General features: G+C 51.8%; 1 protein-coding gene across 6 annotated transcripts in view; it reads right to left on the bottom strand.

The window, feature by feature from the left end:
* Nucleotides 1-9,190: 9,190 nt before the first annotated feature.
* LOC140396568 (cyclin-dependent kinase inhibitor 1-like) overlaps nucleotides 9,191-13,038 on the bottom strand; it is a 161,374-nt gene continuing 157,526 nt past the window's right edge. For all 6 annotated transcript variants that reach the window (XM_072485338.1, XM_072485340.1, XM_072485337.1 and 3 more), the window contains one exon: nucleotides 9,191-12,741. In XM_072485338.1, coding sequence (XP_072341439.1) covers nucleotides 12,683-12,741 — 59 coding nt within the window. In that variant the 3' untranslated portion in view covers nucleotides 9,191-12,682. The remainder of the gene's footprint in view (nucleotides 12,742-13,038) is intronic.

Raw genomic sequence — 13,038 nt, 5'->3', positions numbered from 1 at the left:
TGTACACCCTCTCCCCCTGTACACCCTCTCCCCCTGCACACCCCCCTCTCCCCCTGCACACCCTTCTGCCCTGCACACCCCCCTCTCCCCCTGCACACCCCCTCTCCCCCTGCACACGCCCCTTTCTCCTGCACAACCCCCTCTCTCCTGCACACCCCCCTCTCCTGCACACCCCCTCTCTCCTGCACACACCCTCTCTCCTGCACACCCCCTCTCCCCCTGCACACACCCTTCTCCCCTACACACGCCCCTCTCCCCCTGTACACCTCTCCCCCTGTACACCCTCTCCCCTGCACACGCCCCTGTCCCCCTGCACACCCTCTCCCCCTGCACAACCTCTCCCCCTGCACACCCTCTCCCCCTGCACACCCTTCTGCCCTGCACACCCCCCTCTCCCCCTGCACACCCCCTCTCCCCCTGCACACGCCCCTCTCTCCTGCACAACCCCCTCTCTCCTGCACACCCCCCTCTCTCCTGCACACCCCCTCTCTCCTACACACCCCCCTCTCCCCCTGCACACACCCTTCTCCCCTACACACGCCCCTCTCCCCCTGTACACCTCTCCCCTGTACACCCTCTCCCCTGCACACGCCCCTGTCCCCCTGCACACCCTCTCCCCCTGCACACGCCCCTCTCCCCCTGCACACGCCCCTCTCCCCCTGCACACACCCTCTCCCCCTGCACACGCTCCTCTCCCCCTGTACACGCCCCTCTCTCCTGCACACGCCCCTCTCCCCCTGCACACGCCCCTCTCTCCCTGCACACGCCCCTCTCTCCCTGCACACGCCCCTCTCCCCTGCACACGCCCCTCTCCCCTGCACACGCCCCTCTCCCCTGCACACACGCCCTCTCCCCTGCACACACCCCTCTCCCCTGCACACACGCCCTCTCCCCTGCACACACCCCTCTCCCCTGCACACGCCCTCTCCCCTGCACACGCCCTCTCCCCTGCACACGCCCTCTCCCCTGCACACGCCCTCTCCCCTGCACACGCCCTCTCCCCTGCACACGCCCTCTCCCCTGCACACGCCCCTCTCCCCTGCACACGCCCCTCTCCCCTGCACACGCCCCTCTCCCCTGCACACGCCCCTCTCCCCTGCACACGCCCCTCTCCCCTGCACACGCCCCTCACCCCTGCACACGCCCCTCTCCCCTGCACACACCCCTCTCCCCTGCACACACCCCTCTCCCCTGCACACGCCCCTCTCCCCTGCACACACCCCTCTCCCCTGCACACGCCCCTCTGCCCTGCACACGCCCCTCTCCCCTGCACACGCCCCTCTCCCCTGCACACGCCCCTCTCCCCTGCACACACCCCTCTCCCCTGCACACACCCCTCTCCCCTGCACACACCCCTCTCCCCTGCACACACCCCTCTCCCCTGCACACACCCCTCTTCCCAAACCAACCGCCCCCCTCACTCACTTATTCGGCCCCTCCAATCCCCACTTATTATGCATGCACACCCCTCCCACAAATTCACACAAAATCCCTCCTCCCTCAGCTCCTCACTTACCCTTCCTCTCCATTCAGTCCCCCATAACGCATGCCCTTCCTCCCCACCCACCTTCACTCCACTCCTCCTCACTCTCCACCTTTACCCACCTGTCCAGGTGTGGACTGGAGAAACGTTGATAATTATGTTCGCTAAAAGGAAAATCATGCTCAAATTTGAAACTTTTATAAAGCATTGACTGATGTTGGGGAGAAGCAGTTATCAGGGCCGTAACGCCAGGGGCTTGGATTCATCGATTTTTAGGCTAAGTGTCGACCCCGGCATAGGGACTGTGGCATTTTCCGGCGGAACAATTGGTGCCGAGCCCTCACCGATCCTGCGACTGGTGAGGGGCTAGCAGCCACGCCGAGTGAAACTCCCGGCTCCTATGACAAAAACAGCGGGGGAATGGCCGGGTCTGCGGCCGAGCACGTGTACGGTGATGACCTGCAGCAATCAGGCCGTGAAACATGGCGCCGGCCGACTTCCGGGTGCGGCGATGACCAGTTAGGTCGCACGTTTCGGCAGCTCCCGGTGGAAAGGACTTTTGGGCTCTTGACAGGAGCCCCAACGGCAATTTTAACGGCTAAAAACACTGTGCGGTAAACCAGAAGGGTGTTCCCCCTGGACACGGATGGAAAAAGGAGAGGAAAGCGGCCGGATTGCGGAGGATCCTCTAGAGCAGCGGCCAGGAAGGCAAGCAAAAAGCAAGATGGCGTCGGAAGGTGGCCGTTTGGTATGGGGCCCTGACCAACAAGAGTTCCTGCGGCGCTGTGTGGAAGAACTAAAAAAGGAGATGAAGAAAGAGCTGCTGGCCCCGATATTACAGGCGATTGAAGGGCTAAAGGAGGAGCAAAAGACCCAGGAGCAGGAGCTTCGGGTCGTGAAGGCAAAGGCTGCTGAGAATGAGGACGACATACAGGGCCTGGTGGTGAAGACAGAGATGCACGAGGCACAACACAAAAGGTGTGTGGAAAGGCTGGAGGTGCTGGAGAATAATGCGAGGAGGAAGAATTTAAGGATTCTTGGTCTTCCCGAAGGCGCAGAAGGGGCGGACGTCGGGGCATATGTGAGCACGATGCTTCACTCGTTAATGGGATCGGAGGCCCCGACGGGCCCGTTGGAGGTGGAGGGAGCTTATCGAGTTATGGTGCGAAGACCGAGGGCTGGAGAAATACCTCGAGCCATAGTGGTGAGATTTCTCCGCTATAATGACAGAGAGATGGTCCTCAGATGGGCGAAGAAAACTCGGAGCAGTAGGTGGGAGAACACGGTGATCCGCGTATATCAAGATTGGAGTGCGGAGGTGGCGAGAAGGAGGGCAAGTTTTAATCGGGCTAAGGCGGTGCTTCACAAAAGGAAGGTCAAATTTGGAATGTTGCAGCCGGCAAGATTGTGGGTCACACACCAAGGGAAGCACCACTACTTTGAGACGGCAGAAGAGGCGTGGACATTTATTGTGGACGAGAAGCTGGAATAGGCGGGCAAGAAAAAGAACGTTTGGGACAAAGTGGTGGGGTGATTACGTGGGGTGAAGGGGGGAAAAAGGGGGAGGGGATGATTTTTCAAGTTGTTAATCTTGCAACCCTGTAACTTTTCTCTCTTCCCCATGTTGTGGGGATGGGGGGAGGGAGGATGAGGAACTGTGGGCGCCGGTCATTAGGGGTGGGGCCAAGTGGGAAACGCGGGCTTTGTTCCCGCGCTATGGTAATCATGGCGGGAACAGGGAAGCAGGAAGGAGGGGGCCTCGCACAGTGGGGGCCGAGGTCACGGGGGGAAGCTGAGGTCAGCCAGAGTTTGCTGACTTCTGGGAGTAACATGGGGGGTGCAACTACGCTAGAAAGGGATCTAGCGGGGAGGGGGGGGGGGGTTAACTGGGTTGCTGCTGCTGGGGAGAAGGGAGAGCTGGTACGGGGTGGGGTGGTCGAGGCGGGAGGGCGCCGTCGGGGGGGATATACGGGTACGTGGGAACCGGGTGAGGAGCTGGATTAAAAAAGGGGATGGCTAGTCGACAAGGGGGGGGGGGGGGGGGCGGGTAAAGAGCCCCCCAACCCGGCTGATTACGTGGAATGTGAGAGGGCTGAACGGGCCGATTAAAAGGGCACGGGTGCTCGCACATCTAAAGAAATTAAAGGCAGATGTGGTTATGTTGCAGGAGACGCATTTGAAACTGATAGACCAGGTCAGACTACGCAAAGGATGGGTGGGGCAGGTGTTTCATTCGGGGTTAGATGCGAAGAATAGGGGGGTGGCTATATTAGTGGAGAAACGGGTACTGTTTGAGGCAAAGACCATAGTGGCGGATAGTGGGGGTAGATACGTGATGGTGAGTGGCAGATTGCAAGGGGAGGCGGTGGTTCTAGTGAATGTATATGCCCCGAACTGGGATGATGCAAATTTTATGAGGCGTATGTTGGGACGTATCCCGGATCTAGAGGCGGGAAAGTTGGTAATGGGGGGAGACTTCAATACGGTGCTGGACCCAGGGCTGGACAGATCGAGGTCCAGAACCGGGAGGAGGCCGGCTGCAGCTAGGGTGCTCAAGGACTTCATGGAGCAGATGGGAGGAGTAGACCCCTGGAGATTTAGCAGGCCTAGGAGTAAGGAGTTTTCGTTTTTCTCCTATGTTCATAAAGTATATTCACGGATAGACTTTTTTGTTTTGGGAAGGGCATTGATCCCGAAGGTGACAGGGATGGAGTACACGGCCATAGCTATCTCGGACCACGCTCCACATTGGGTGGACCTGGAGATAGGAGAGGAAAAAGAACAGCACCCACCCTGGAGAATGGACATGGGATTATTGGCAGATGAGGGGGTGTGTTTAAGGGTGAGGGGGTGTATTGAAAGGTACTTGGAGCTTAATGACAATGGGGAGGTTCAGGTGGGAGTGGTCTGGGAGGCGTTGAAGGCAGTGGTTAGAGGGGAGCTGATATCTATCAGGGCACATAAAGGAAAGCAGGAGGGTAGGGAAAGGGAGCGGTTGCTGAAAGAGCTTTTGAGGGTGGACAGACAATATGCGGAGGCACCGGAGGAGGGACTGTACAGAGAAAGGCAAAGGCTACATGTAGAATTTGACTTGTTGACTACGGGTAATGCAGAGGCACAATGGAGGAAGGCACAGGGTGTACAGTACGAATATGGAGAGAAGGCGAGCCGGTTGCTGGCCCACCAACTGAGGAAGAGGGGAGCAGCGAGGGAGATAGGGGGGGTGAGAGACGAGGAGGGAGAGATGGAGCGGGGAGCGGAGAGAGTGAATGGGGTGTTCAAGGCATTCTACGAAAGATTATATAAAGCTCAGCCCCCGGAAGGGAAGGAGAGAATGATGTGCTTTCTGGATCAGCTGGAATTCCCGAAGGTGGAGGAACAGGAGAGGGCAGGACTGGGAGCACAGATTGAGATGGAGGAGGTAGTGAACGGGATTGGGAGCATGCAGGCGGGGAAGGCCCCGGGACGAGACGGATTCCCGGTGGAATTTTATAGGAAGTATATGGACTTGCTGGCCCCGCTTTTGACGAGAACCTTTAATGAGGCTAGGGAAAGGGGGCAGCTGCCCCCGACTATGTCAGAGGCAACGATATCGCTCCTCTTAAAGAAGGAAAAAGACCCGCTGCAATGCGGGTCCTATAGGCCCATTTCCCTTTTAAACGTGGATGCTAAGATTCAGGCCAAGGTGATGGCGACGAGGATAGAGGACTGTGTCCCGTGGGTGGTCCATGAGGACCAAACCGGGTTTGTGAAGGGGAGACAGCTGAACACGAACATACGGAGGTTGCTAGGGGTAATGATGATGCCCCCACCAGAGGGGGAAGCGGAGATAGTGGTGGCGATGGATGCCGAGAAAGCATTCGACAGAGTGGAGTGGGATTATCTGTGGGAGGTGCTGAGGAGATTTGGCTTTGGAGATGGGTGTATCGGATGGGTACAGTTGCTGTATAGGGCCCTGATGGCGAGTGTGGTTACGAATGGACGGGGGTCTGATTATTTCCGGCTTCACAGAGGGACGAGGCAGGGGTGTCCCCTGTCTCCGTTATTGTTTGCATTGGCGATTGAACCCCTGGCCATAGCACTGAGGGGTTCCAGGAAGTGGAGGGGAGTGTTTAGGGGAGGAGAAGAACACCGGGTATCTTTGTATGCGGATGATTTGTTGTTGTATGTGGCGGACCCGGTGGAGGGGATGCCAGAGATAATGCGGATACTTGGGGAGTTTGGGGATTTTTCGGGGTACAAATTGAACATGGGGAAAAGTGAGTTGTTTGTGGTGCATCCGGGGGAGCAGAGCAGGGAAATAGAGGATTTACCGCTGAGGAAGGTAACAAAAGACTTCCGATACCTGGGGATTCAGATAGCCAAGAATTGGGGAACCTTACACCGGCTTAATTTAACACGATTGGTGGAACAGATGGAGGAGGATTTCAAGAGATGGGACATGGTGTCCCTGTCACTGGCAGGTAGGGTGCAGGCGGTTAAAATGGTGGTTCTCCCGAGATTCCTCTTTGTGTTTCAGTGCCTCCCGGTGATGGTCACGAAGGCTTTTTTTAAGAGAATTGAGAAAAGTATGATGAGTTTTGTGTGGGCCGGGAAGACCCCGAGAGTGAGGAGGGGGTTCTTGCAGCGTAGTAGAGATGGGGGGGGCTGGCACTACCGAGCCTAAACGATTATTACTGGGCCGCCAATATTTCAATGGTGTGTAAGTGGATGGGAGAAGGGGAGGGAGCGGCGTGGAAGAGATTGGAGAGGGCGTCCTGCAAGGGGACCAGCTTACAAGCAATGGTGACGGCACCGTTGCCGTTCTCCCCGAAGAAATACACTACAAGCCCAGTGGTGGTGGCAACACTAAAAATTTGGGGGCAGTGGAGACGGCATAGGGGGAAGGACGGGAGCCTCGGTGCGGTCCCCGATAAGAAATAACCATAGGTTTGTTCCGGGGAGAATGGATGGGGGATTTGGAGCATGGCAAAGAGCTGGGGTAGTACAATTGAGAGATCTGTTCCTGGATGGGACGTTTGCAAATATGGGAGCGCTGACGGAAAAGTATGGGTTGCCCCAAGGGAATGCGTTTAGGTATATGCAACTGAGGGCTTTTGCGAGGCAACAGGTGAGGGAATTCCCGCAGCTTCCGACGCAGGAGGTGCAGGACAGAGTGATCTCAGAGACATGGGTGGGGGATGGTAGGGTGTCGGACATATACAGGGAAATGAGGGACGAGGGGGAGATCATGATAGATGAGCTGAAAGGGAAATGGGAGGAAGAGTTGGGGGAAGAGATCGAAGAGGGGCTATGGGCTGATGCCCTACGTAGGGTAAACTCATCGTCCTCGTGTGCCAGGCTAAGCTTGATACAATTTAAGGTTTTACACATGGCGCATATGACTGGAGCACGGCTCAGTAAATTTTTCGGGGTAAAGGATAGGTGTGGGAGATGCTCGAGAAGCCCAGCAAACCACACCCACATGTTCTGGTCATGCCCGGCACTACAGGGGTTCTGGGTGTGGGTGGCGAAGGTGCTTTCGAAGGTGGTGGGGGTCCGGGTCGAGCCAAGCTGGGGGTTGGCTATATTCGGGGTCGCAGAAGAGCCGGGAGTGCAGGAGGTGAGAGAGGCTGATGTTTTGGCCTTTGCGTCCCTAGTAGCCCGGCGCAGGATATTGCTTATGTGGAAGGAAGCCAAACCCCCGGGTGTGGAGACCTGGATAAATGATATGGCAGGGTTTATAAAGCTAGAACGGATCAAGTTCGTATTAAGGGGTTCGGCTCAGGGGATCACCAGGCGGTGGCAACCGTTCGTCAACTACCTCACAGAACGATAGAGGGAATGAAAAAGAAAGAAGGCAACAGCAGCAACCCAGGGGGGTGGGGGGGGGATCCGGGCGGGCTCTTAGGGATGTCATTGTATATGTCTGGACATTTGTTTTAGGTAATGTATATTGGACTGTTGGATTGTATCTTTGGAGAGTAACTATTTTTGATAAGGCAGTTGCCATTTAGTTTGCCATTTATTTGTTTAAAACTGGCCACTGTTATTTATATTGCTTTATTGTTGTTAAAAAGAAACACTGTGCACTGTTATGTTTGGCCAAAAAATCTTGAATAAAATATATCTAAAAAAAAAACATGGTGCCGGCCATGCGCAGACCTGACCTGCCAAATACTGCCCATCTGGTCACCCTCCATCAGTCCCCCCAACCCTTGTGGAAGCCCCCCCCGCCCTGCCCGGCCAGCAGCACGGCTCCCGGCCGATCATGGCGGCGCTGGACACAGTCTGCAGCTGCCCCGTTGGGTTCCCGCCCGCTGAGACCACACGTGAACCGCGCCATCGGGAACTCGGTCCATCGGCGGCGGTGAATCGCGGAGGTGCCAGAGATTAGCCAGGCCCGCTAACGATATGCCAATGGTGCTTAAACGCCGCGCAGCGAGTGACGCATATACGCGATTTTCGGGGTGCCAGGGATCCTGATATGCCGTCAAACTGACGCCTACCCCGATTTTGCCGCCAAGGTGAATCCCGTCCCAGATACCAGGACCATTCATTATGATCATAACTGATCATCAAGTTCAATACCCGATCCTGCCTTTCTCCCAATATCCCTTTAGCCCCAAGAGCTCAATCTAATCTTTCTGTGGTCGTGATTTTCACAGATTCACCACTCTCTGGGTGAAATTTCTCCTCACCTCAGTCCTAAAAGGTTTACCCCTTATCCTCAAACTATGACCCCTAGTCCTGGACTCCCCCACCATCGGGAACATTCTTTCTGAATCTACCCCGTCTAATCCTGTTAGAATTTTATAAGTTTCTATGAGATCCCCTCTCAGTCTTCTAAACCCCAATGAATATAATCCTAACCGATTTAGTCTCTCCTCGTATGACAGTCCCGCCATCCCAGGAATCAGTCTGGTAAACCTTCGCTGCTCTCCCTCCACAGCAAGAACATCCTTCCTCAGGTAAGGAGACCAAAACTGCCCACAATACTCCAGGTGTGGCCTCATCAATGCCCGATACAATGGCAGTAAAACAGCTCTAATCCCATCCCGAAATCCTCTCGCGATGAAGGCCAACATACCATTTGCCTTCTTTCCTGCCGGCTGTACCTGCGTGCTTACTTTCAGCGACTGATGCACGAGGACACCAAGGTCTCGCTGAGTCTCCGCCTCTCTCAATTTACATCCATTCAAATAATAACCTGCCTTCCTATTTTTGCTACTGAAGCGGATAACCGGATAACAGACTGTGGGTGGGTTGGGGCTGAGTTGATCTCCTGGTAATGGGGCTTTAGATTGAGTAAGAGGATCCAGTCACCTTGAGACGGAGATTCCCGTTACAGAGTAGGCATTAGGAAGATGGCTGTGTGCAGGAAGACACTCGGCCCGTTGCACATGGGGGCAGCAGCTATTGAGGTCCGACCACTGCATCTCCCAATCGCAGAAACAATATCAGTTTTGCCGCAGATTAAAGGGATACGGGCGCAGTGTTGGATCCTCTGGGCCTTGTGGATGCCAGAAAAAAATGAAAAGAGCAGAATTCTTTTCTCCAGAAGTCAGGAGAAACATCCCATCCCTGGGTATTTTAGTATTGACACAGAAAGCAAGGATTCTCCAGTACAGTTGCTGTATAATTGCACCAGCTCAAGGCGGTACGTGTTTCCGTCTCTACACATCCTCACTCAACAGTGTAACAATGAATGACATTGAATCAACAAGAAACCGTGAAAGTTTCTTTTATTCATAAAGATTCCATGAGATATAACACATGTCAGAGATTCTTCTATATAATTCAAAAATCTCATGATGGTTTAATGGTTAGATTTCTGTCCATACTGCAACTGAGTGATATAGGTTACTATAGTTTCATAATTGATCCCTCATCGCCAGTGATAACGAGCCAGTTAATTACAACTGGAGATGATAAAACCAGTGAAGGTCTTTGTTACAGATCAGTACTCGGTCAGGATTAGGTTCAGATGTGATGAGCTTATCTAATATCCATAAGTTCTGGAATGACCAGCTGACACCCCTCCATGACGAATGGCCATTCGTGTGAAGAATCAAAGGGCTACTGACCCCAATCGAACAATAACCAGTATCAGTAAATGTTTTCAGGTGAGTGGGGAGAATGTGGGACGGTAAGTTATTTTAAAAGCTATGGATTATCTTGCAGTTGAATCATAGAATCACGATAGTGTAGGAGGCCCATCGAGTGCGCACTGACCCTCTGAAAGGTTACCCTATCTAGGGTCAGGCCTCCACCCTATCCCCTTAACCCAGTAACCCCACCTAACCTCGAACTTTTTGGACGCTAAGGAGCAATTGACCGTGGCCAATCCACCCAACCTGCACACCTTTGTGACTGTGGGAGGAAACCGGAGCACCCGGAGGAAACCCACGCACACACGGGGAGAACGTGCAGACTCCGCACATACAGTAACCCAAGCCGTATTTGAACCCTCACTGCTGTGAGGCAGCAGTGCTAACCACTGTGTCACCGTGCCGCCCCATAAACTGAGCGGGAAAATCTGAGATATCTGGAAAAATCGATTTGCACCAGGTTTTAAACATAGTCATTTCGAGAACATCCCCGCACAATGAGCTTTGTCCAGATATAAAATCCTGGAAGCAGCTACAGAAACGTTCCGTGAGCCTGACCTGATTTGAACACGCAGCCTTCTGATCTGGGGTCAGGCGTGCTCCCATCGCGTGCCACAAGCCCGGCTTGAATAGTGAGTATCAACAGTTCAGGCCGTAGATCTAACTGCAGAGTTTCCTTGGTTACGGCAATGTCCCACACAAAGTCATGCATTTGGCAATGAAACCATTGGAGTCATCAGCTGTTTTGAAACCTGTGCAGCCCATTCACCAACTCCAGTAGACATTATAAACAAGAGCCTACTCCTCTATCTTCTGCTGACAACAGCTATCAAAATATCTCTGTCCATCGTCATGTGGTGAATCTCACCAGATTTATTTGACACATCTCTGGTGATCCAATAACTGGAAGCAGATTTAACTCCAGTGCAACAAGTTGGAACTTAGATCTCACTCAGAGGGCCAACAACCCTCTATGGTAATATTAACCCTCAGTTACCTGGACATATGACAAGATGGGAACACTCTTATTAGCATTGCAGCCTGGGAAAACACATGGCGAGGGCCTGGTCTTTTGCATTTTACTATAATCAGGTGAGCATAAAATTATGTCTGCATTCATTGGCTAAAGCAAAAAAGGACAATGAAGACGTGCTCAGGTAATTGGGCAATTATGCTCTTGGCTACAAGGCGATGAGCAGAGGCCTGTTTTTTTGAGCGTGCAGGGAATGAAAAGAAAATATTCAGGGAGAAAGAAATGAGGAAATAAGATAAGATCGTGACAAAGAATTCCGGGTAAGGTTAGCTGGTACTCTTACTGACATCTAGAGACAAGAACAAACCCCAAAACAGAAACCGAGGAAGATAGACAGATGACCATTTGTTTTCTCTGTGTTTGTAGATATCTATAACATAATTTATAGAACAAAAATAGAACTACAGCAAATATCAGTCCAACCATAATGACACTATAAAATGACACAAAAGCAAATATTCACAAGCTGCACATCTTTTCCAACAAATTAGTCTCCACCCGTGACTAACTAGGAGTTGGGATTTCACAGGTTAAGGATGAAGGTTGACCTGAAATAAGAAAGTAGTTTCAGTTGTTACAAATTCTGAGACATTTCCATTTCGGAGACCTCACATTTCCTTGCTCAAATTATTCACCTTAAACACAGCAAAGCTATTGTTTTTCAGCTGAGCACAATAAAAACTGTTCGAGTAAATAAGAATTTGTTGTGTGCCTGCTGATAGCAACAATGGGCAAATCAGATCTCATTTCTGTATCTGTAAACTGCCTTATGTCTGGTTAAGAATTAACACAGCAAAACCTCACGGCATCTGCCCCTTCTCCAAAAATATTCCCCTCTGGACAGTTAAACAGCACAGCAGCAGAAACCGAAATATGGGAGAAATCAATATCATTCAACCAAAGTTTTAAAATGTTAGATATGTAAAAGGAAACAGGGCTCATAGAATCCCTACAATGCAGGAGTCTGCTTCGACCCTCTGAAAGAGCCCCCCCCCCCCCCGCCTTATCCCCATAACCCTGCCTAACCATCCTTGGACATTAAGGGACAATTTAGCGCGGCCAATCCACCTAATCTGCTCACCTTTGGATTGTGGGAGGAAAACAGAGCACCTGGAGGAAACCCATGCAGACACGGGGAGCAAGTATAAACTCCACACAGAGAGTCACTGAAGGCCGGAACCCGGGTCCCTGGCTCTGTGGGGCAGCAGTGCTAACCACTGTACCATCGTGGCCACTTATGGAAAAGTTTGTGAAAAAGGAGTGGAATCCAACAATTCTGGGGGAGGTCTCTACCCAACTATCTTTCAGGCTCCAGTAAGGGGTGAATACTTTATCCAATTTCTTCTATGAGTTTCCACTCAGTTCGATCTATTGGACAGTCCATTCCCACACAATGCTGAACCAAACAGGCTTCAAGATTATCTGGCAGCCTCACTTCTTCCATTTTCAGTTCAAAGCAACAGTGCTGGAGATTACAGCTCATTGGCTAAGGTGAAAGTTGTGGTTGGACCACACTGTTGATAATGCCAACTATTTTAACCATTCAATGCATTGTTGCCATCTAATACACACACTGTGTTTTCGTTGTGAAGGTAGATTCAGTCAAAGGACTGCTTCAAGAAAAGAACAAATAAAATCAGATTATATATGGATGTTCACCATGAGGAAACTGCTACTAAAATTCATTTTGCTCACAAAGTCTTCACATAGTAGAAAAGAAGGGAGTAATTTCTTGAACAAAAACAGCAACAATCTGGGTTTCACGTCCCCCGAGAGCTCAGTTCATTTTATTGTCCGACAAGTTTTAGCTTTTAACTTAGCATCCAGAAAAAAACCATCCAAAATCCAAATAAGCTGAGCTGTTTGACGATGGGAGTCCTAGCCTATTGGTCAACTGTGTTTTGTTCAAAATAATTTGTACCCAATTTGTAACTGATTTTTAAATCCAATTTGTTGATAATCTGTAGTTTAACAAAAAGGTTTGAATATAAAATATCTTCCTGCTACATTTTCTTTGGGAACCCACGGCAGTTTTATTTCTAATGAAGCCATCTCCAAGTCTTTCATCCAATAGTCCTACTTCCTTCTGCTGTGGTGGACTGAGCGTGTACATCTCTTCTTTGCCGAATAGTAATCTGCGGGAGAATCAGAGACAGACTGAGCAGATAAAAGCAGTGCAGCAATCACACAAACACAATAGCTGTAAAAGAGGCACTTACTACGGCGCATGCAATCGTTTTGCTCACTGTGGAAGTCCTATTGAAAAAGACACATGGACCCATCAGCCTGGGTGGTGAGTCTGGCGATGGATCAGCCCTGTCGATCTGTCCTTCTCAAACCAGGACAAATTCTCTATCTGGCTGGTCAGCGGGAGTTTGATGACCATCGGCGTCAGCCAGGATCATGCAAATAATGAGGGGGTCCTGGATGTA

Source organism: Scyliorhinus torazame, chromosome 19 (genome assembly GCF_047496885.1).
Source record: "Scyliorhinus torazame isolate Kashiwa2021f chromosome 19, sScyTor2.1, whole genome shotgun sequence".
Taxonomy (NCBI): domain Eukaryota; kingdom Metazoa; phylum Chordata; class Chondrichthyes; order Carcharhiniformes; family Scyliorhinidae; genus Scyliorhinus; species Scyliorhinus torazame.
The sequence above is the reverse complement of the archived record's forward strand: the minus strand, read 5'-3'. Positions and strand labels throughout refer to the sequence as shown.